Here is a 24603-nt window from a genome sequence, read left to right on the forward strand (position 1 = left end):
ACGTGCCATGACTGCTGGCTGGTGGCTCCTGGAAACTCTGCTTCTGAGAACTCTCCTTCCTCACCCTCCTCTCTGGAGTTAGACAAGCACCCAGAGGTTGCGGAAGTAGGGCCGTCCTAACACCCTGGCCTTTCGGGGTGGCCCGAGTATCCAGGTGTGTCCCGGTCACCATTCACACAGCCTAGGTCAGAGAGCCACAGAAGGGACACCGACCTCATGAGCCAGGCTCACCAGACACTTTGGAATACATTTATGGGTGAGGTGGGAAACAGATTAGAGCGAGAGAGAGCACACACATGCACAAGTGAGAGATCCGACTTAGCTCTGAGCTGATTGGAGGCTGAGCTGGCGTGAGGGAACACAGACTTTCTTTCTCCTATATTCTTCCTACCACTTGCTCGCTCGCTCTGGAACTTCCTCCTTCAACAAAAGTTTGTTCGGTTGTCTAGTTGGTAAGGCATGTCCAGAAGCTCAGCTGGCCTGCCCCTCCAGCTGGTGGCTTGAGATAGCCACTAACGGCACGCACTGAGTCAAGTGACAGGTAACAGGGAGACCAAATGCTGTGGCCACTTGCTGTGTCCTGGGGCGAGGGCCTTAGCCGCCCTGTGCTTCACATTCCTCACAAGTCTTTTCCAGCTCCTGTGTGGACTGACGGGGTTGCTATGTTTGACATATGCTGAGCAGTGTTTTCGGTTGGTCTGTAGTAACTGTCAGCTATAAAAGTAGTGTCCTAAGGCCCTAGAATACACTGGGAAGGGATGTTAACTCCCTCTTGGATTACCAAGAAGATAAGGCTAGGCGGTGGCGGCGTACACCTTTAAATCCCGGCGTCCAGGAGGCAGAGGCAGGCCGATCTCTGTGAGTTCTAGGCCAGCCTGGTCTACAGAGTGAGTTCCAAGGCAGCCAGAGCTAAAACAGAGAAACCCTGTCTTGAAAAACGGAATGAATGAATGAATGAATGAATGAATGAATGAATGAATGATAGCCAGGAGTTCGGCAGGCAAAGAGGGGCCATCAGGAAGGCAAGGAAGCCCTGTGGAAGCCTGAGATGGGAAAATAGACCCCAAGAGGCTGTAGCAGTTTTCGGAGGGCAGGAAGCAGGTGTAGCCAGGCCTGGGGCTTCAAGCTGCTGGGCTACCTGTAGGGCAGCACTTCTCAACCTTCCTAATGCCACCATGCTACCACATTCAGAACTGTGGCTCTGCGTCTGTGGTCAATCACACGGTAAATATCCAAAGGCAACCCCAGGGGTCGCGACCCAGGGGTTGAGAACCACTGTGCTCAGGGCTGACACCTCTGCACAGTCCCTTCAGGAGTGTCTCAGTGCTCAGCCAGCTGGCTCAGCAGGTAAAGTCCAGGCCGTGCAAGCTCGGTGGCCTGGGTTCGATCCCTGGAGCCCACACAGTTGTCCTTATACCCTGTGGCACACGCACCTCAAACACACGGTAAACACAAACTTTAAAAGGAGGGGTCTCTGCCCCAAAGAGCCCACTTGCTTAGAGTAAGTCGGGTCCTCTCCAGGACCTGCCTCTACCTCCCAGCTGCTAGAACTACAGGTATACACCATGATGTCCAGCTAAGCGGGTTGGAGCTCAGGGTTTGTGGAGCTGGGGAGGTGGCAATGGGAGCCATATGAAATCCACCTTACAGAAGGCCCAGCTTGGACACCACAGCAAGGAAACTGAATTTCTTCCCCGGGACCAATGAAAGGATGCAGAGGAGGGAAAGCATCTGCTTACAAAATGCCTTGTCTGTGCTGGAGGGTGAACCCAGGGCTTTAGTGTGTCAGGCAAACAGCGAACCTCGCAACTGAACAGCGGTTCTGTTTTTGTTGTTGAAACAGTCTCCAGGCAAGACTGGACTCAGAACTCATTATGATTAAGTCCAGGGTGATGCTGAGCTTCTGATCCTCCTCCCTCTAGCATTTACTACCATGCTTAGGATCCGTGCTTGGGATCTGACCTAGAACATCACATCACGTGTCCAGCCTAGCACTGTACCAACTGAGCTGCGTCCCAGGCGCTGTCCTTTTCTTCATGAGGTGTATGTTGTTCTTAACCATGTAGGTGTGGGCATGTGCACACGTGTGTGTGTGTGTGTGTGTAGAGGGCAGATGTCAGCGTCCTCGGCCACACTCCACCTGGGTGATAATCCATTCCTCTGGGCAGGGTGGCCAGTGAGCCTCAGGGGTTCCCCTGCCTCTGCTTCTCCCGGCTTTCAGCTAAGCTTCTTCACCTGTGTGTGATACAAGCGTTTAAATGTTCCTGTTTGTACGTGTGCGTGCCTGTGGGGGCGTGGTTTCTGTTGCTGTGACAAAGCAGGGAAATGACAAAAAAAAGCAGCTTAGATGAGGAAGGGTTTCTTGGGCTTCCAGGCTTACAGCCCTGCACCGTGGGGAAATGACAGCCGCCAGAGCGTGAGCTGGCTGCTCACAGCACATCCACGGCCCAGAGCAGAGACGGCGCATGCGCACCTGGTGCCCACGGAGCTTTCTCACTCTTACACACAGTCCAGGGCTCCGAACCCGGGGAGGTCAAGCTGGGTTTTCTTACAGTTCCCGCAACTATCCCGCCGGCTAGCCTGCGCTAGGTAGTCTCTGAGACTCTAACCCGGCTGTGTAAGCCCACCATCGCAGTCTTCTGCCTTCTGTGAGAGTTTTTCAGTGGCTGGAACTAGCACGTGCCAGGCTATTAGGCCCTTGAGTCATCCTCTGTCTGTCTCTCTCACTCTCATTTGTTTTTTTTTGTTTGTTTGTTTGTTTGTTTTTGTTTTGTTTTTTTGATATTTGTTCTTTGACACAGATCTCTCTACATGGCCCTGGCTGTCCTGAACTCACTCTAGACCAAGCTGGCCTCAGACTGCCTCTGCCGCCCCAGTGCTGGGATTAAAGGCCTGAGTCACCGAGCACAGGGATTACAGCTGCGTGACACTGCAGCAAGTTTTTTGTTTGTTTGTTTGTTTGTTTTTACCTGGGATTTGGTGATCTGAACTCAGGTCCTTGGTGCTAACGGGGCAACTGCTTTGCAGCAGCATCTCCCCCGCCCTAGTTTAAGCAAAATCACTACCTCACTACCGTTCTGGCAGTCTTGCTGTGTTTTGCTTAATAGGGTTGGTTTTCTAACTAACCTTAATGTGTGGGGCCGTTGGAACAGTATAAAGAATTCCCCAGGGGCTGGAGAGATGGCTCAATGGTTAAGAGCTCTGACTGCTCCTCCAGAGGTCCTGAGTTCAATCCCCAGCAACCACATGGTGGCTCACAACCATCTATACCTTCTACTGCTCTCTTCTGGCCTGCAGGTGTACATACAGATAGAACATTCGAAATAAATAAATAAAATCTTAAAAAAAAAAAAAAAAGAAATACCTGTTAAAAAAAAAAAAGAATTCCCCAGAACCTTCTGGAGATTGACTGCTTTTGTTTTTCAATGCCACTTATTTAAAAAAAAAAAAAAAAAAGTTTTAAAACTGTATTTTGTTTCCTTCTCAACCTCATAAGAGCTGAGAAATTGTGTCCTTTTATCCCCAAGTCCTTGGGCACACTGCCTAGGGATAGAGACTTTGGTAACATTCGGGAATGTAGTGTTGATAAAATACTGTTATCTGGTAAGCTGTTTACAGCCAGGAACTGCCAACTGTCCCTGAATGCTCTTCGTGGCACAACTCCAGGATCATACAGAGCCTGTAAATGCACCTCCAAGCCCGAGTGCGCACACACACACACACACACACACACACACACACACACACATGCGCGCATACACACACACACACACACACACACACACACATGCGCGCATACACACACACACACACACACACACACACACATGCGCGCATACACACACACACACACACACACACACACACACGCGCGCGCATACACACACACACACACACACACACACACGTGTGCCTGACGTGGGGAGAGCTGCAGGCTCCTGTGACAGCATACGTGTGGAAGTAAGTCAGAGAACAACCTTGGGTGTTGCTCTTCGCCTTCTGCTTGATCGAGACAGGGTCTCTGGTACTTGTGCCAGGCTGGCTGGCTGGCACACTTCCACTTCCAGGGACTCTCCTCTGCCATGGGAGTGCTGGGGTTCCACTCACTACAGCGTTCAGCTTCATGTGGGTTCTAGGGTCTGGGAACTCAGGTCCTCATGCCTACACAGCCAGCACTTTCCCCGCTGGGCCATCTCGCTGTCCCCAGACCCTCTTCTTCATGAGGCTCTGCCTCAGTTCCCAGTGTCTAAGGAGGATGGTGAGAAAGCGGGCAGCCGTGAGGGTGACGCTGTCCACACCTGCGCTGTCCACACTGAACGGGTCACCATCCAGGCCTGTGCTCTTGACTCCAGCAGTCTAGGACCTGTATGCAAAGGAGGAAGCTCCCCAGCTGGTTTTCTGAGGCTGAGATTCAAACGAGTTTGTGGCCCCGTTTGCTTGTATCCTCCTCCTCTCCAGTGCGTTGGAAGCAGCTGCTAAGAGCTAAAGCCACGAGATGTGAGGGAATCGCGGGGCTTGGGGATCTGGGGACTGCTTGGTTTGCATGCTGGAGGGATGAGCCTGGACTTCAGGACCTCTAACACAACTGTGAGAGGCCCAGCCTTCCTTGTGTGGGGGAAGATACTAAGGAGACAGCCCCAAGCCTGAGCTGCTATTTATTACAAATCATTCTGACAGGACAGGCTTCCGGGCTGGGGGCTGGGGAGGCTGAAACGTTGGATTAAAACGGCTGGATGTTGTGGTGCCTGTCCATGTACCTGCGCTTAGGAGGCTTAGGCAGGATTCAAGGTCACCTGACCTGAAGAGTGAGACCATGAAAATCTAGGGTTCATCCCCAGCACCTCAAAACAAGCAAAGCACAAACAAACAAAAGAGCAAACAAGCTCTGCAATGGTAGCACATGGCTTGAATTCCCACACTTGAGAGGCAGAGGCAGGTGGATCTCTGAGTTCCAGGCCAGCCTGGTCTACATGGAGAGTTTCAGAACAGCCAGGGCTACACAGAGAAACCTTGTCTCAAGAAACAAACAAACAAAAGAGCAAGGCTGGAAAGGCAGAGAGAGTACACATGCGGGTGACCCAGGGTGCTAGGGAGCTGGACGTTGATGGCTGGCAGCTCTTCACCTTTGTTGGGAAAGCATCGGAGGATGTGCTCAGGCAGGACCCTTTCAGGTTAGTGTCTAACGAGCATTTTCCTTTCATTTGTATGTGGGCCTCCTAATATCTGTATTTTACGTGAAGAAACTGAATTTGAGGAAGAGTTGGGGTCTGGTGGGACAGCTCGCCAGTTAAGAGCATTTACTGTCTTTGCAGAGGACCCGGGTTCAGCACCCCACATGGCTGCTCACAACCCTCTGTAACTTGGGATCTAGTGCCCTCTTCTGCTCTGCGGAGGCACCAGGCATACACAGGGTGCACAGACATACATGAAGGCTAAAGACTCATACACATAGATAAACCTAAAAAACTTTTATGCAGGGATAGTTGAGTGGGTTGCTGTGGTAGCACACAGTAATTTTAGCACTCAGAATGCTGAGACAAGGGACTAGTGAATGTGAGTAAAGTATCCTTGGGCTGCAGGGATGATGGCTCAGAGGTTAAGAGCTCTGGCTGTTCTTCCAAAGGTGACTCTGAGGCCAAGCAAGAAGGCAGGAGGGAAGGAAATAAAGAAAAGGAGAGAGGGGGTGGGGAAAAGAGGGCCATAACTTCCCCGACTCCCGCCCCAGGAGGAACACAAGACTGCGGCTTGGGAGGGTGGCTGGGAAAAGACTGACTAGAATGTGTGCTGAGAGAGTGGGCTTGGGAACCGGAGGTCAGGCCACTGGACCCGTGAAAAGCACACACAGCCTGCTGCACTCTGTCAATCTTCAAACAGGCAGGTGTGCACTCTGTTGATCTATGGAAATGTGGGGAGGGGGGAGTAGAATGCAAAATAGACTCAGAAGCCGACAGCTGTGTAAACATTTCCATCCTTCGCCTTGGCGATCAGGAGGGCACCTGAGCCGCTTCACCACCTTTTTATTTTTCTGTAAATTCCCGATGATGAAAACCCGGAGCAAACGGGGGTAGCGTGAGGATGTTAGCTTTTGTCACCTCAGGGTTCTTTCTGTTAGATTTGGGGACAGTTTCCAGGAGTTGGCTCTCTCCTTCCTTTCTGGGGCCCAGAGACCACCTCGACTCAGCTCATCATCAGCCTTGGCAGGAAGCGCCTTCACGCTCTGAGCCATCTCACTAGCCCTTGTTTTTGTTTTGACAGAGTCTCAACTCTAGCCTAAACTCACACTGTAGACCAGGATGGCCCTGAGCTTGAAATAAAGGCCTGTGCCAGCATGCCTGGCTCCTTGGTTTGCTTTTGAGATTTTCATTCATCTGTAGTTGAGCCTTTGCTGATTCTATATTTGCAAATTTCATCTGGAACTAGCTACAAGACTAAGCTAACATTCCTTTCGTGGTTGTTCTCATATGTGCATAGAGCAATGAACAATTTGACAGTGTGGGCAGCTGCCCCAAAGCATAGAGTTCTAGCTGAGAAAAAAACAACAGGACATGGCTTTAAAAACAAAAACAAAACAACCAAAGTCTCTTGGGTCCCAGGCTGGCCTCAAACTTACTATATAGCTGAGGATATCCTTGGACTTCTGATCTACCCCAGAGTGCTCAGATCACAAGCATGCCCTACCACAGCCGGTTTCTACAGCGCTGGGGCTCAACTCCGGGCTTTGTGTACACTAGGCCAACACTCTGCCCCGTTGAAATATATCCCCAACCCAGATTCATTTTTAAGATTCACTCTTGGAGCTGGAGCGGTGGTTTATTGGTTAAGAGCACTGGCTGCTCTTGCAGAGGACCCAGGTTCAGTTCCCAGCACCCACACGGTCATTCCCAACTCTGGGTGACTAGTTTGTCTTCCTCTGGCCTCCGAGGGCGCTGCACAGACAATGAATTAATCTACAATGAACGCGTCCGCCCTTCCATGTTTTCATCCACTTGGGAAGTTTCTTCAGCAGGGACCTGAGATCTGTCTTCTTGTCTCCATGTCCCCTCACCTCTGCCCACTCTCTTTCAGAATGCCCAGGAGAACCACGGGCTGGCTGTGCCCACCCCCTCTGTCCCAGAAGAGTTTGCGGACAAGGAAGCGGGAGGTAAGAGAACTCTGATCCTGTGGCATCTTCACCTTTCCTTCCTCCTTGGGCCCTGACTTAAAAAACCAAACCAAAACACCAAATGTCTGCTCCCCAGCGGCAGGCAAAGCCCTCCGGAGTCCTCAGGCCTCTTAGCCCCTGGTCAAGTGGAGCTGGGAAACGGGGAGAGCCATGGTTGACTAACTCCCCTTTTGGGGGGCTGGGTGGGAAAGAGGAGAGGGAGCAGGTCAAAGCAGGAAGACTGCCAGGGTCATCTCAGCTCTAGCCGGACTAGCTCTGTCCCCCGACACTCCCTGCTTGGGAGCAGCAGTGCCAATTCTGGAGGACTTAATGTATGGGGTGGATGTATGCCACTTGCTGTCACTTGGCTCAGATTTGGCCATTGACATCCAGTGTCATTCTGAGCAAAGGTTCCGGAGGACTCCCGGGATCTCATTCATTGCTTCCCTACCCCTCCTCCTACCTCTGCCACAAGGGATTTCCTTAACTAGCCCAGGCAGGTTTTCACCCCAGTCTGCATTGCAGCCCCCTCCTGCCATCCCCCTGCTCGAAGCTCACCTCCCCGGTGGGGCCTTCTTAATCAAATGGCACCTCAGCATGCCTCCCCTGCTGTTTTTATTACTGCCTTCTCCGTGGTAATGATTTACTAATGTATGGTGTTGGTTGTCTGTTGGGTTGACCCCTTAGCCAGTAAGCTTCGGGGGCTGGGCATAGAGCAAGTGGTGGAGGCCAGGGGTCAAGATCACCTCGCATGAGCGAGGCCCTGGGGTCGATCCCCGATCCCTAGAACGAAACAAAACAGAAGGAGCCTTAGAGGGTAGGATCTCTCTGTATTGGTTTTGTTTATTGCTCTGGGGACACCTAGGGGTTCCTTTCAGGCAGCTGGGAGAAGCCTTACCCAGAAACCCCTTGTTCAGGCCTGCTGCTCTCTCCTAAGCATTTTGAGGAGGGTGGGGGATGGGAAAACAGTGTGATGGAGGGCGGCAGACCCTTCAGGCTGCTGCCAGGTGTCCATCTCTGCAGCCACGTCATCGCCCTGGTTGCCTTCCTTCCTGTGTGCTGCCCACCAGCCGGGAGCCTGCCGCAGAGGCCCCTGTGTGACACGGATGGGCTCCTGCGGACTCGGGGTCTCCCGAGAGAATGGGTTAGTTGTTTGTGCAGATCGCTTCCTCCTCTTCTTCACCCGTCCCCACCCCCACCACTTGCCACCTCTCTCCGTGATCGCTGTTTTGGTGGCCCTCTTCCACCTACCCACCCCCTTTTTTTTTTAACACGTGTAGTGTGCTATGCGTGTGTACATGTGGGGATGTGTGTGTATATGGTATGCATGCACAACTCTACCTCTGTGTGTGTTTGTGTGTGTTACATGTGCACCTGTTAGAGTGAGTGGGGGTCAGAGGTCAACACCAAGTGTTTTCTCTCCAACCCGTTCCACCCTGTTTTTCTGAGACCAGGTCACTGAACTTGACACTTAGCGATTGGGCAAGACTAGCTGGCCAGCAAGCCTGAGGGACTGGCCTGCCCCACCTCCTCAGCACTGGGCTGACCACAGCACCTCTCATGTGGGTGCAGGGCTCTGAACTCAGGTTCTCATGTTATTGCTGCAAGCCTTTACCCACTTCCTGAATTTATTTATCTGTGGTTCTTATCGTTTGTCTGAGACACAGTCTCACTATGTAGCCCAGGCTGGCCTTGAACTCTTGGCAATTCTCCGGAGATTATGTAATCTCAATGTGTAATCTCACAGGTCTAGGGAACGAGCTGCCACACCTGGCTTCCTTTAGACAAAGAACTCCTCACGGGGGCTCACACGGTTTAGTAGCAGCACCCAAGGCTGCTCCAGAGCCTGGAGCGGTCACCTGCCTCGTATAGTTGTAAGACCTAGACCTGGGGTCTCACAGCTCAGGAGTTCAAGACCGCGCCCTTCCCAGAAACTCCCCCAGACCAAGACTGGTTGCAAAAGCAAGAGGTTTATTAACCATTGCGCAAAGGGGTCACCCCTGCCGGTCAGCAAAGAGTGGCACTGGGAGACAAAGGCCTTTAGGTTTTTAAAAGAAAAATTGCTGGAAATTTGAAGTTGCAGTTTTGGCAATTAAAGATTGGATGAGGAAGCTGTAAAGTAAGATAATTGGTTAGTCTTAGGTGCTCAAGCTTGGCCAGTCCTGCCAAGTGTGGATGCAGCTGCAATTTAAGGTGGGGGTGGTTAGCTCATCCTTGAAGATTAGGGGCGGCGGACTTTTAGCTGCAGGTCAAAAACTACTCAGAAGTCTGGGTTTGTTGCTAAGAAATGCTATCTCAAAGACAAGGGTCTGGTCCTTTTTTTTGCTGAGTGAAGGTCATTGCTTGCTTGTCTTTTTCTTTTTCTTTTTTTTTTTTTATATGTCCTCACAGATAGGGTCACATTCCTCCATTCTCTGGAAAGGTACTAAGAGGCTTTAGCTTAACCTGAACCTAAAACTCAAAGCTATAGGCTTTAGAAGACATACAGGGTACAAAGGTAGCCTAACCCTTTCACAGTAAGAAGGACAAACACTCCTAGGACAGCTCAGGACATAGGAGGCATTGCTGCTCCTCAGTCAGGTTTAGGATGAAAGGGTTGGAACTAGTGTTTCCCTTGGCCAGCCCTGTGCCAGACACAGACACTGGCTTTGGGTGGGAAAGATGGCTCAGTGGATAAGGTGAGCCACCAAATCTGAGCTGAGTTCAGTCTCCAGAACCCACACGGTGGGAGGAGGCAACTTATTCCCATAAGCTCTCAGACAGCCACAGGCCTGCCATGGGCCCCCTGCATGCACACGCACATGCACACGCACACGCACGCGCACACACACACACACACACACACACACACACACACGAAAGAAACAGAAAAAGAAAGCAGTGTTAAAAGAGGGACAGAGTCGGAGCCTGGCTCAACTCCATTTCTCTGTCTTCCCTTCCAGGTGCCAGCACACTAGTCAATGGCAACCTCCGGCTATACAGCTCTGTGGGCGACCTGAGGCCTGTACACTATGACCTGGACTCATCCATCCCCCCACCTCCTCCAGGCCCAGCCCCAGGGCCACCCCAGGACACCTCACAGCCTCCAGGAGAGGCCCCTCCTCCACCACCTCCACCTGGCCCTCCCCCTCCCCCTCCCCTGCTGTTGGAACCCCCACCCCCACCCAGCACAGCCCCACCTCCACCTCCAGTCCTGGACTTATCTACCCTCTCCCCGCCATCCACACCTACCCCTCCTGACTTCATCCCCCCTGCCCCACCGTCAGCCTTTCTAACCCCTCCCCCACCTTCTTTGCCAGCCCCCGGACCCCCATCTCCGGTCTCTCCTCACCCAACTGGAACTCGGCAATTCCCCACCGGGGGTATTAGCAAGTGGAAATCAGAAGCAGCACTCAACGGCAGGCAGCCAGAAGACCCCAGAACCAGCCCCCCCAAAAGCCCTGCTGAACTAAAGGGGAGCTCCCTCGGGCCTAGCCCAGAGCCCCACCTCACCTTCCCCAGGTCATTTAAGGTGCCTCCCCCAACTCCAGTCAGGACTTCATCTATCCCAGTTCAGGAAGCACCAGGGATTTCCCCGGAGGAGGAGGAAGCCACCCAGAAGACCTCCACCCACCTCCCATTGCCCCCCAGCTTCAACATCCGCCCTGCATCTCAAGTTTACCCAGACAGGGCCGCAGAGCCAGAGCAGCCCAGAGAGCCTAGGCCTGAGACACCAGGCAGCCCAAGGCCCAGGCAGTCCCAACCCCAGACAAATGGACAAGCCGCAGCGCCACCACCAGCCCCTCCCTTGCCTCCGCCCCCTCCCCCACTCCCACCGCCAGCACCCTCCCTGCCCCCACCTGCTCCCCCTTTGCCCTCTACTGAGCAGGCAGCCCCTCTATCTGCTGGACTTCTGAAGACCCCCAAATCCAGCTCACCTGCTCTCAAACCCAAACCCAACCCCCCCAGTCTGGAGGACACAGACTCATCAGAACCTGTGGACTGGAGGGACCCCCGACAGATGGAAAAGCTTCGAAGTGAACTGGCGGCCTATCTCTGTGGGTCCAGGAAAGAGGACCGATCGCTTGGCCACAGGCCATTGTCTAAGGTGGCCTTGAAGGACAAGGAGAACAGGAAAGACACGAGACCATCAGAGGAGGCAGCTCCTCCAAGCCTGCCTGAGAAGGTGCAACCCTGTGCTCCTGAGAAGAGCCCCTCCAGCAGCAGCCTGCCAGAGAGAGAAGTCACCAGCAGCCCGGCCCTACCCCCTGTGGACTACATCCCCCAGGATGCTCCAGCTCCTAGCGTCAGGCAGATCCGCAACGAGCTAGAGGCTCGGTTTGCCGCCTCCTCGGAGAAAGAAGCCAAGCCCAGTATAGGGTCTCTGCCTCCCAAACCCCGGCTGGAAGGGGGAAGAACCTTTGAAAACGGGACTGATAATGGCAGATTCCATAAGCCTGTCACCAAGAATCCGCCCCAGCTGTCTGCCACCCCTCTGCCTGCCACAACAATCCAGGCCAAGGCTTCACCTGGCTCAACCACACCACCCAAGGCCACACCTGGGCCAAACACACCATTCAAACCTACCCCTGGGCAGGCCACACTCCCTAAGGCCGCACCTGGGCTAGCCTTGCCACTCAAGCCTGCACCTGAGCAGACCATACCACCCAAAGCCACACCTGGGCTAGCCTTACCACTCAAGCCCACACCTGAGCAGACCACATCACCCAAAGCCAAACCTGGGCTAGCCTTACCACTCAAGCCCACACCTGAGCAGACCACATCACCCAAGGCCACACCTGGGCTAGCCTTGCCACTCAAGCCTACACCTGAGCAGACCACATCACCTAACAACACACCTGGGCTAGCCTTGCCACTCAAATCTACACCTGAGCAGACCACATCACCTAAGGACACACCTGGGCAGGCCACACCATCCAAGGACACACCTGGACTGTCCATCCCATCACCTCAGTCACTGGCAGAGAAGGAGCTTGCCCCAGTTAGGCAGAGAGAAAGGCCAGAATCTCAGGAAAATGCAGTGGCCCCCCAACACGCCACAAATGGAGGCCTCTCGCCTCCAGCCCTCCCACCAAAGATGTCCGCTGGTGGAGAGGAAATACCGTACCTCTACAGACCCCATCGCAGCCAGAACAGCCACAGCCGAGGGGTTGCTGTAGTGATTCCCACTCGGGCCGGAGGGGAGGCCGAAGGCGAGGCCGAAGGCTCAGGAGGACCAATGGACGAGAAGGAGTCCCAAAGTCATCCAGCCAAAGCCCTCGCTCCAGTCCAGCCTGCTGACCAACTCCTCAGACACCCGGTGACCGGGGAGGTGGTGGAACGGGGTTCCCCGATGGCCTTGCTCCTGGCAGCCAGGCAGAGGGCACAGAAGACGAGGCCTGGAGGGACTGCGATAGGACGGTCCTCTCTGCCGGGGAGTCTCCGTGACCGCGGCAGCCAAGCAGAGGCCAGCTCTGACGGCATCTTTTACAAAGGCAGCCGGCCCAACTCTTTCATCGTGGTCCCTAAAGTGCCCAGTGAGCCAGACGACTCCCACCTGACGTCAGCGCGCCCCACTGAACCCAGTCAGTGGAAGCCCCAGCAGGGACGGGACACACAGGGCCCAGAGCTAACCCACAGGCATGGGTGGTCTAAGACCGAGCCCCCGGGCCCTGTGGCCCGGCAAAAACCGGTTCCCTCAAGCTCACCCCGGAGCTGCGCGCTCCCCAAGTCCTTCTCTTCTCCGCCCTCTCCTTCCTACAAGAGGGCAGAGGAAGAGGAGGAGGAGTTCAGCTTCGATATCATTCCGCCACCGCCAGAGTTCAGCAATGACCCCGAGCCCCCCGCCCGTGGGCCCCCCGCCCCTGGGCTGCAGCATCAGGGCCTCCGCGGGTCCCCACCGAGGAACAGCTTCTCAGACTTGGGGCAGTCCCGGAACGCGGGCTTCTCGCGCTTCCCGGGCGCTCAGTACCCCGGCCCCGGGGGCCTGGATCGCTTCTCGGGCAGCGGACGCTGCTCGCTCATCAAGAAACGCTTGTACGTCGGGGAACCCAACTGCAACCCCGGGACGCCCCGCGGCTCCACCGGCCGCAGCCTGAGCTCCCCCAACTGCTTCGGGCCGCAGCCAGGAGGTCCTGAGATGCGACGGGTCAACTCGGCGGGCCGTGCGGCCCCCGGAGGCCTGCACGCACGAAGGCTGTCGCTGGAGGGCGCCCGGGGCGCAGCCGAGGTCAAGTACAAGGCTCCCGGCGGAGGCAGTGGCAGTGGTAGCAAACCTGGGGACTATGGCTTCGTCCCTGCCAAAGGCAGCAGGTGAGTTGGGGGGAGGGGATGCTCTTAAGATGGAGGGATCTGAGGGGTGCGTGAGCAAAGTTAATGTCAAGGCGGTGGGTGTCCTGCTGCTTACTGAGACAGAAGGGAGGATGGTGGGTAGCGTGGGGACCAACCAGCAGCATGGGGACCTTCACTGCTCCCCCCTCTACTCTCTCCAGGTCTCCCCACGGCACCACCCACTATGGAAGTCCCATCAACACGTTCACCGTGAGGCCCGGGACCCGCCATCCCATCTCCTACGCCTACCCTGGGACCCATCGGAAAGCCGCTTCTTGAGCTGGGCTTCTCTTGGCTGCCTTCGAGGGGTTCGATCTGAGCAGTTGTTGTGAGGGGAGGGGGGTGGGATGTCGCACCAGGTATTCTAGGTCCCAGCTCAGACACCACTGAGAGCCTTTGTTCTGGAAGACAGACAGGCGAAGTGTGAGTGGCCGAGGCCTGTGGAAGATGGAAACATCTGTTTCTGAGAGCACCAAGGACCAGCTTGGCTGCGGACTTCCGGGGATGGGAGGGGGAAGGAGAGGAGCAGCTTTTTGGGCCCTGTTTCTACTGTCTGGTACTGTCCACAGTACAAGGTTTTATGGAAACGCGGGGGGTGACAGTTTGCCTGTCGGCCTCACAAAGTTCAGTGTAGGTAGATGTCTTTAACCCCACTGTTTACCCTGAATGGGTAATGGCTGGCCTTCCTAGCCAATTGGCAATGAGATTAAGACTGCATAACACTGGACTCCGAATCGGGAGCCGTATGCCAGGGATAGGGTCACTGCTCCTTGGCATTGGCATTTGCCCATGAGGAGAAACTTGGGATGGGAGGTGGAAGGTTCAGGCTTGCTTTTCCATTCAGGCCCGTGAAGTCCTGGGTCTGGGGATTGGGCCCTAGGAGCCACAAGGCCCAGGAAGTGTGGAAATGGGTCTCTGAAAGTCAGGGCTAGTTAGTACACTAGGGGCAGTTCAGAGCACGAGAGACCTATCGATAGGGTGCCCATTCGCCCTCTCCCTGGGGTTGTGCCAGCGGATTGGGATATGATATATACTGTGTCCTGGTTTGTATGTTAATGTCAAAGGTGTCCAGAATAGTTCTACAGGTAGTGAGTGCCCGGATGTGGGACCAGGTCAAGGCAGGTAAGAAAGGAAGGTCAGTTAGGAAGGAAGTGGCCTGCTTCAGATGAGCAGGGAGCAGCCATGAGGAAGGGCCTGTGGGAGGAGGACATGGGGCCTTCATGGTCTGTGGTACCGGCTGCAGGACTAGATGGCTGGGACAGCAGGTGCAGAGAGGAGATGGTACCCAGGCTGCTTGGGCAGGCTGACGGGTTCGCTGTGTCCTCGAAGCCAAGCTCATTAACACAGCACTCACTAGTCTATGAATGTTTTCCCCAAGGAGGGCTTCATAAGAGTTTGTTAATTCATCTGCTGCATCTAGGCTTGAGGAGTGGGGTGTGGTCTCCCAGCAATGGGGTGCCCTGGGGTGGGTGGACAAGGGCTTGATCTCACTCGGCATGGGAAATAAAGGCCAGCTGGGACTGGCCCCTGCTGTGTGGCTGTAGACTGGTGACTTGGAGCTTCTAAGGCGCCGTGGGAAGCTAGGACTGCTCGGTTGGAAAGCACCCAGCACAGGGCCCAGGCCCAGAGGTGAAGGCAGACAATAAACAGACTGTCCCTACACAAGTCTCTCTGATTTGCTGAACCTCGATTTCCTCTTCTGGGCCTGACAGTGATCCTGTCTCATCAATGCTAAAAAATGGAGCAGCCACGTCTTCCTTTTGGGTGACAAACTGCTGTGGTTCATGTCCTAGGCCAGGCCATAATCTAAAGCCTGGCATGGTCGTCCGAACCTATAAGCCCAGCACTGAGGAAGGGTAGGTAGAGGATTACAGTTTAAGGCCGGCCTTGGCCACATGAGAGCCCACCTCAAACTCAAACAAACAAACAAACACACAGGGATTGGGAGCAGAAGTAAAAATAATTAACAGTTTAGAAGGAGAGAAGCTGGGCTGGAGAGATGCTCAGAAGTTAAGAGCACAGTCTGCTCTTCCCGAGGTCCTGAGTTCAATTCCCAGCAATCACATGGTGGCTCCCAACCATCTGTAATGTGATCTGGTGTCCTGTTTTGGCATGCAGGTGTACATGCAGACAGTGCACTCATATAAGATAAATCTAAAGAATTTTTTTTTTTTAAAGGGAGAGGACAGTGGGTTGAGGGTGGCTCAGCTGGTAGAGCACTTGCCCAGCAAGCATCAGGACTCAAGTTCAGCCCTCGGGTGAGGGTGGCTCAGCTGGAGAAGCACTTTCACTCTAAGCAGGATCCCCAGGGCCCACATGAAAACACCATGGAGGTGGGCAGATCTCTGTGAGTTCAAGGCCAGCCTGGTCTACAAAGCGAATCTAGGACAGCCAAGGCTACACAGAGAAATTCTTTCTTGAAAAAAAAAAAACAAAAAACAAACAAACAACAACAAAAAAAAACGTTTTGTGTGGTGCCTGCTTGTAATTCTGGCACCGAGATGGGGATGTGGGACTGGCTGGCCAGACAGCCTAGCCCTAATTTTTAAGCCCCAGGCCAATGAGAGAACCTGTCTCCAGCTAGACAACCCTCCTGAGGGTTACACCTGAAGCTGTCCTCCAGATTTCACACACACATGCAGACAAGAAGGAGCACAGAGAAACATCAACTATTATTTTTTTTTTTAAAGCCACTGAGATGACTGGGGGGGGGGGGGGTAAAGGAGGCTTGTGGTGCCAACCTGAGCGTGAGCCCAGGGGTCCACACAGCAGAAGGTACGAACCGACTCCAGCAAGCTGTCCTCTGACTGTACACGTTTCTCCCTGCTCACGTGCGCAAAATAGATGAAAACACAAACAGAAGGCTGGGTGTGGGGCGCGGGCACATGCCTTTGATCCCGGCAACCAGAAGGCAGAAGCAGGAAGATATTTGAGTTCAAGGCCAGCGTGGGCTACATAGTGAGGCTATCTCAAAAATAAACAAACAGATATATATACATACATACATACATGTATAACAGGACTGGAGACGTGGTTTAGAGTTTAGTGGTAAGAGCACATTGGTTTCATCTCTAGCAAATTAGGGATTTGAGATAGGAAGAGCACTGTGAGTTCAAGGCCAGTATGGGATACACAGGGAAACCCTGTGTCATATAAAAATGCATCTTTTTTTATATAGCTCTGTGTAGCGCTGCCAGCATGCATAAACCCCTGGGCTCTATCCTATGGAATACTCTCGCGTTATGGTTGGCTTGCCCAGTCTCCATAAAGCCCTGCCCTGGTGGGCATGCTCTGAAGGGCTGTTTCTGTCCACCCCACCTCCTTGACTCTAGTTTTCTTCAGAAGGGAAAATGGAACCACATGTGTCGGGGAAGCAGATGCATTTCCTGCTTGGAGATTTCGGGGGAGGCTTGGAGGGCAAGAGGCAACAAAATCAGCAGGCAAGATTCCCAGCCTCTCCCATCTTTCAGGGCTTTGTTCCCTGTCTTTTCGGGTCCTTCCATCTCTGGAAGGAAACCCTCATCCTGGCATGGAGGCCTGCAGATGGGCCTCCCTATCTGGCCTCTTTCCCCTCCCTTGTGCCTGTCCACTTCTTCCTTCACATAGCTTTGGAGGTGCGGCAGGGTGTCATGGAGGTTAACCCAGGATAACCCTCCCCCCTTTCTTTCTGGGCAAGGTCTCATGTAGCCCAGCCTGGCTACAACTTGCCATGTAGCAAAGAATGGCCTTGAACTCTCTAATCCTCCTGTCTCCACTTCCAGCTCTCTAATCCTCCTGTCTCCGTGCCCAGCTCTGAATGTATAATCATTACTTTTATTTTTGTAGTACTAGGGCCTCCTGCACGCTAGGCGGGTGCTCTACCGTTGAGCTATATCCCCAGCTGCCTCTCCTAACACTGTAACCTTGAGTTTCCACCAGTTGGTCTGAAAATGACAGGTCTGGCCTTGGGCTACGTGGGTTCTTACACTTTGCTGGGTCCTCACCCTCTGAGCTCTTGAGAGCGTCCCATCAAAAAAAGATACCCTCTTGGCCATAACTGCCAACACTTACAGAACCCTGACCGTTTGGAAAGCCGGCTCATTCTCTGGTTGCTTAGGACAGTCCTATAACATTTACTTGTGTGTAAGACTCCTGTTTGCATTTCAGTGATGAGGAAATCACGCCTCCGACTCCGGAATCAAGTCGCTCCAAATAGCCAACCTGACTCACACTCTGCCCTCCTGTTTCACCACAGCTGCCTTCCTTCTAGCTGTGACCATTCCTCGTGGCTCAGCCTTTCCCAAGGGCGCTGCTGCACATACTTTCCATCGACACAGCACAGTAGGGACGGGGCAGAAAAGTGGGAAGCCGCCCATGGCCGGTAAGTGGGCGGCTGAGGCTGGGGCTGTGTTCCTGGATCTGGTTGGCCACACCTTAGTTGCGGAAGTCTTATTGTGTGACTCCAACCCCAGTGACCCAGCCTGGTCTAAAGCAGTCCAAAAAAAAAAAATGGCTGTGTTTGGAACCCAGGGCCTGGCATCCCTTGAGCATCAAGCTTAGCTTTTGCTGCGCCAGACTCAAGAAAGGAAGCCTCCCTCTGCAGAAGATAAGGACCCCACAGCTGCCCTGCCCCCTTTTCAGACAGGGTTTCTTACAGGCCAGGAGACTTGAACTGGCAGAACACAGCCTTGAACTCTTGACCCTCCTACCCCCACCTCCAGGCGCTGGGTGCCAAATGCAAAACTATTTTACTGATTTACTGTTTTTCTTTGGGGGGGGGGCTGGGGAGTAAGCTCAGTGGGATAGAGGTAATTTTTGGAGCCAAAGAGGTGAAGGCTGAGCTGCCAAGCAGGCCTGTCCTGATCTGCCAACCCCACCTGCCGTAACTATGGCCCCTTTCGTCTCTGCAGCTCAAGGGCAGGGCTGGCGTCCTGTCATTAGTCAGCTGGCCTGGATGGGTTGAGATGGGGCCTCGTCCTGTACCCCCTTCCAAAGGCCCTGGGCAGTCAGGCGCTCTGGACTTGCTTTGGCACCTTTTTTTCTTCTTTTTGGTTTCTCAAGACCGGGTTTCTCAGTGTAGCCCTGGCTGCAGACTTGCTTTGTGGACCAGGCTGGCCTCAAACTCACAGAGATCCGCCTGCCTCTACAGGTGGGCGCCACCACACCCGGCTGCGCTCTGGGACCCCTTTGGTTGCTTTTAGCTGGGAAGGTGAGAGGAGAGCGTGGGACAGAGATCCGTGGGAGCATTGGCACTGGAGCTGTGCAGGGGAAGAGGGCTGCCAGTTGCGTTGTCACACTCAAACACTTGACAAAGGCTGCTCTACTTTGGTGACGTCTCTTGGGCATTTAAGACTGCCCTTGACATTCACTTTCACCCGGTCTCCCGGGATAGAGGGAGGGAGAGGGCAGCCCCATGCAGTTTGCACGTGTGTCCTAGCTATGCACTGAGCACTCCTGCCTGTGCCCACACAGGTGCTCATCCGTGCCTGTACCTCCCCTCAGGGCAGATGAGGTTCTGAGTTCAGATTTAGATCCAAGGGTTGCTGATTGACCTGGCTTTTCCTGGGTATAGGATGAACTGGGGGCTTGGGGAAATAAGCCCCTGAGGCTCATTTCTAACAGGTTCCCAGGCATGGCAGGTACACAAGGGAGGACTGTCTGCTCAGCCCTCTCAGCGGACAATGAAGGTCAGCTCCCTGTGAAAAAACTACAGTTCCCACAATGCAAATGGCCTTCCCAGGCCACACAACTGGAGGGAGGCGGGAACCACCTCCTGTTCTGCCCTCTGCCTCCGAGGGTGGGAGGATGTCCCCCGAACCTGTCCGGTTGGTTTCCTGTTCGAGAAGGACTGAAGAAGAAGGGAAAGGGACTTGGGAACGGCCAGGAACACAGACACTGTTAGACTGAGAGCGGTCCCCTGCTGTCCACGCTGTTCGGAGGCATTTCAGATGCCACAGGCATCAGTTCACAGGGAGGACTCCGTAGCGTCCCTTTGCCATGCCCACCCCACAAGACACACTCTTTGTGGTATTGGGGATGGAGGCCGGGGGTGGGGGCATGCATGCTTGGTGCAGGCACGTGCTCTACCCCTGAGCTACATTCCCAGCCGGAAGCCCCCTACCTCGTGCCAGAAGCACCCCTACTGATCTCACGGAGTCTCTCCCAAGGAACTGTCTTCCCTGAAAGAGCTGTCTATGCCCCGCCCACCCGGCCACGCCCCTCGCTTTTAGTCATTTTCCTCAGTCAGAACAGTCTTAGAGGATCAGGGCAGCTCCGGACCCCGCTCACTGGGCAGTCCCCTCCGCCCACCCTCTCCCCTTCCCTGACGGCTGTTCAGCCCTTCCACAGGTGTACTAAGCCTCCAGCTCCAGAGGGGTTGCTGGTTCAGAACCAGGCACTGCTACCACTGCTTCGCCAGCGTCCTTCCATGGGGTCCTCTTCACAACCCCATGACATAAGCATCTTCACCCCCAAACGCTGCAAAAACCTGTCCCAGGGTCGCGGAGCTAGCACGGGCAGAAGCAGGATTCCCGTGTAAGCAGTCAAGCTCTGGGATTGGAAGGTTTTGGAACCCTCTCCTGAACGTCCGGAGAACTGCCACAGTTCGGGGCAAGGAAGCCGTGCTCTCTCGTGGGGGAAGTCTGCCTCTCCTACTTCTTTCCCAGAGGTTTCTTGTCGGCACCTGGACACACGGCCCTGGTGCTAGACTTGAGTTTAGTGCTCCCTGACTTGGGGTTGACCTTGGTCCTCAACAGGACACTGGCAACGTCTGGGGACACGGTCTTGTAGGAGACACCTACCAGCCTTCACCAGGTAGAGGCCGGGATTGTTAATAAGTAGGCCAAGGTGCGCAGGGCTGTTCCCTGGAATTCAGCCCCACATGTCAGCTACAGTGAGGATGAGAAACCCTACAGTCCAGACTGGAGAGATGGCTCAGAGGGCAAAGGTGCTTGCCACAAACCTGCCTGCAGGCTTGAGTTTCAGCCTTGGCGCCTGCATGGTGGAGGGAGAACTTCAGGTTGTCTCCCGACTACACAGGTGTTCTGACACATGCAACACACATGTGCTCACACACACACACAAAGAAATTTTACCAATATGGTCTACACAGCAAGAGTTCCACACTATACAGTGAGATGAGACCCCATCTCAAAAATAAATAAGTAAAAACAATAAGAGAAACCACACAGTCTTGTTTGCCTGGCCCTGTGGTGCCTTGCCCTGAAGGGGTGTGTGCGTGAGGCTATCATACTTTGATGAAGGTGCCTAGAGAGGCTCCAGCCTGGTGGAGAGAAGGCTTGGGGGACACACCACCTTTTTCATAATCATCACAGATTACATGGGCTTGCAACGCAGATACATAGCTTCTGAGGGCATGGCAGAGCCCGAAGGCCCCTCTCCTTGGCCCTTTTCCCAACTCCTTGTAGCTATGCATACTGGAGAGAGAACGGTCAGGCTCTAGCCCACTGAATCCCCCTCACTGTCCCTGCTCTTTGGAACAAGCCCATCTCACTGAGCTAAGGACTCCAAGCAGCAAGGTGGAGCCCTGTGACCAAATGCAACTTATGGGAGAAAGGCTTTATTCCTATTTATAGTTCTAGAGGAAGAGTCCGTGATGACAGGTTTGGGGAAGGCAGGGCAGCCGGTGGCAAGGAACTGAGAGATCACGTCACAACACACAAAGGACAGAGCACCAACTCTAAGTCGGGTGAGTCCATACTCCCTCAAAATCCAGGCCAGTACACACTTCCTCCAGCAGGGGCGTGCCTTCTCAAAGTCCCACAAGCTCCCCAGTGTGCCCCACAGAGGACCCAGTGTTCAAATCCATGTACCTATGGGGAACATGGCTCATTCAAATCATTGCACGAGGCACCCTGTTTCCTTGCCTAAGTTTTGACAGTAACTTTGTTGTGTGTGTGGGAGGTTGCTTAGAGACAGGATCTTGTGTAACCCTGGCTAACCTAGAACTGTCTATGTGGCTGAGGATGACCTTGTATTTATGCCTCCACCTCCCAGGTGCTGGGATTAGCTATGTGTGACAACATGCCTGGTTTGTGCCGTGCTGGGGAATAGAACCCAGGCCCTTGTTCTTGCTAAGAAAGAACTGTATCAACCAAATTATATATTCAACCCCACTTTCTTTTTTATTTTTATTTTTTGATTTATTTATTATTTATACAGCATTCTATCTGCATGCGTGCCTGCACACCAGAAGAGGGCACCATATGGTTGGTTATGGATGGTTATGAGCCACCATGTGGTTGCTGGGAATTGAACTCAGGACCTTTGGAAGAACATCCAGTGTTCTTAAACGCTCAGCCACCTCTCCAGCCCCCTATTTTATTTAAAAAATTATTTTATGTGTATGATGTTTTGCCTGCATGCATGTATTGTATGTACACCATGTGCGTTGCAATGCCTGAGCTGACCAGAAGAGGGCATCTGCTTTCCTGGAACTAGTATTAGGGATGGTTTTGAGCCATCGTGTGGGTGCTGGGAACCATACAGCCCAGGCAACTGTCCCTGTGTTTTAAGATAATAAACCTTATTGCACATTAATTCAGCACAGCTGGAGGTATCTTCGGGACCCTGAAATACCCAGGTCTTATCAGGTAAAACATCAAACATAGCCATCCCCATTACCACAATGTATATATGTCTTGGGGAGTTAGCGAGAGACAGGAAATGCCCGGCCACTGAACTGAGGAAAACAGAAAGAACCTGAGTATATGTTGTGATCGCGGTGGAGAACCTCAGCCTGCCAGCCCTTCGAGTAAGCTAGTGGGTTTTTCTCCTTGATCCCCACAAAGTTGAGCTGGGAAGAAGAGCTGACATGTGCAGCTCCCATCCACGCCCTGATGACACCCACAGCTCTTCCCTGAACACCAGCTGCCAACCCAGCATTTCCTCTTGGCTGTCTGGCGTCCTCTCATGCCTAACAACTGCACAGCTGAACTGAGTCCCGTCCAGCTAAGCCTGCTCCCGCCTACAGGCCTTTACCCAGAAAGTTACTTTCCAGATATCTGGTCTAAATTCAGTCACTGTCCTGGAGCAGGTAAGCCTTTCCTAACCAACCCTAAAACGCATTAGCCTCTTCCCTACATGCTCTAGTCTCATCAGCCTTGTTTAGTTTTGTTTTTTCCTTAGCAGTTACCACCATCTGATACACACTTTGATTATTTTGCTCCAAGCCAGCCCCTGACGTCCATACTGACTTACTTATGTCCACCCTCCACTAGCCCTGCTTTGTATGTTTTGACACAGATTCTTGTCATATAACTTCTGGCTGACACTTCCTATGTATCCCACGGTGGTTGCAAACTTGGCAATTTGAGAAATCTTCCTGCCTTGGCTTCTTGGACGTGGGAATTAAAGGCGTGTACCCTCAAAATTGAGGTAATCCTCCTGCCTCTGACTCTGCAATGCTGGGGTCACAGGTGTGTACTACCATCATGGTCTCTGGACTTTGCTTCTTAAAAAAGGATTGTTGGTGGTGGTGGTGTTATGTGTGTGCATGTATAAACACGTGTGTGCAGATGCTCACAGAGGCCAGAAGGGGGCACTGGATCCCCTGGCACTGGAGTTACGCAGTGAGCCACCTAACTTGGGTGCCGGGGAACACAGTCTGGTCCTCTTCAAGATGCACGCAACAAGTTCCCTTATCCTCTGAGTCATCTCCCCAGCCCTTCTCTGCCTTTTAATGTCATGTACTTTGTGATTTGTTGTTTTCTGTTAAGGCATGTGGTGTTGATGCGCACCGTTAGTCCCAGCACTCGGGAGGCAGAGGCAGGCTGGATCTCTGTGAGTTCAAGGCCGTCCTGGTCTATGCACAGTGAGTTCCAGGACAGCCAGGGCTGTTACACAGAGAAACCCTGTCCCACACGACTCCCCCCATAATAAAGTGCCTTTAAGTTACTACATAATAAAAAGTGTGAAAATACTTATTATTGATTGACAACAGGACAGTTTATTAGATTGATGTTTCTACGAGAAGTCTCAGCAGAGAACTGGAATAGCCATGTGTTGGTGATCTCTCAGGCTTTTTCAGAGAACCCCGAGACTGCCACTAAAGAAGGAAAATGGGCTGCAGAGACGGCTCAGTGGGTAAGAATGCTTGCCATGTTGGGGATTTAGCTCAGTGGCAGAGTGCTTGTCTAGCAAGCGAAAGGCCCTGGGTTCGGTCCTCAGATCTGGAAAAAGAAAAAGAAAAAGAAAAAAAAAAAAAGTGTGCAGCACGCCCAGCTTAAAAAAAAAAAAAGAAAAAAGAATGCTTGCTGTGCCTGCACAAGGACCTGCGTCTGCATCCTCAGCTGCCATGTTCAAGCTGGGCGTGGCCATGCTTGCCTCTAACCCCAGCTCTGGGTGGGTAAGTGCTTGCTGCACAAGCATGAGCAGCCGACTGGGTTCAGCTCGCTAGCACGCACTTATGGCCAGGCACGGCTGCACAAGGCCAGAAAAGCAAGAGGGGACGGAAGGAGGAGGACCATCATGGCTGGCCAGCTGCCAGCTCAGCCAAAACTCAGAAAACACAGACACAAAAGAACACAACGCAAAACAAAAGGAAACACAGAAAAAGAAGCAGGCTTTACTTTTCCTGGACATCCTGCTTCTTACTTCCTACTTCATTTATTCAACTCCAACTACATTGCCGAGGTTCGGAGTCACTGGGCGTGGTGTCGCTTGGGAGCAGGAACAGGAGGACCAGAAGTTCAAGGCCAGTTTTGGCTATAGTTGTTGGGAGACAGTGTCCCATTAGCCCAGGCTTGTTTCAGACTGAAACGCAGGTGAGACTCATCTTCCAGCCTCTGCCTCCCAAGCACTGGATTTTCAAACATTCATCACCACTGGTGACCCCAAGGCTAGCTTGTGTGTTCAATGCCAACCTGGGCCACACGAGACCTTGTCTTGAAAATAAATAAATAAATAAATAAATAGCCCCATGAGAGTGAAGCTAGAAGGAATGAAAGCTTTGTTTTGTCCCTACCTTATCCTAACTCTATCTAACATAAAGCCCGCAGAGTAATAAAAATAGTGACAGTAGTGGTGGTAGTGAGAACAACAGCCCGCCAGGGGCTGCAGAGGTGGCTCGGTGGCGCTTAAGAGCACCCAGCTCACAGCAGTCAGAAACTCCAGTTCCAGCGGGTCTGAGGCCCTCTTCTGGATTCTGTAGGCAC

The 24603-nt window shown here is 53.2% G+C and overlaps 1 protein-coding gene across 1 annotated transcript in view; it reads left to right on the forward strand.

Annotated features, from left to right (window-relative positions):
- Positions 1-15115, forward strand: part of C16H6orf132 (chromosome 16 C6orf132 homolog) — a 33132-nt gene extending 18017 nt beyond the window's left edge. The window contains exons 3-5 of the mRNA XM_021639996.2: positions 7066-7141; positions 10084-13432; positions 13612-15115. Of these exons, the coding sequence (XP_021495671.1) occupies positions 7066-7141; positions 10084-13432; positions 13612-13729 (3543 nt within the window). The 3' untranslated portion in view covers positions 13730-15115. The remainder of the gene's footprint in view (positions 1-7065; positions 7142-10083; positions 13433-13611) is intronic.
- The last annotated feature ends 9488 nt before the right edge of the window (positions 15116-24603 follow it).

The sequence above is a fragment of the Meriones unguiculatus genome, chromosome 16, assembly GCF_030254825.1.
Source record: "Meriones unguiculatus strain TT.TT164.6M chromosome 16, Bangor_MerUng_6.1, whole genome shotgun sequence".
Taxonomy (NCBI): Eukaryota; Metazoa; Chordata; class Mammalia; order Rodentia; family Muridae; genus Meriones; species Meriones unguiculatus.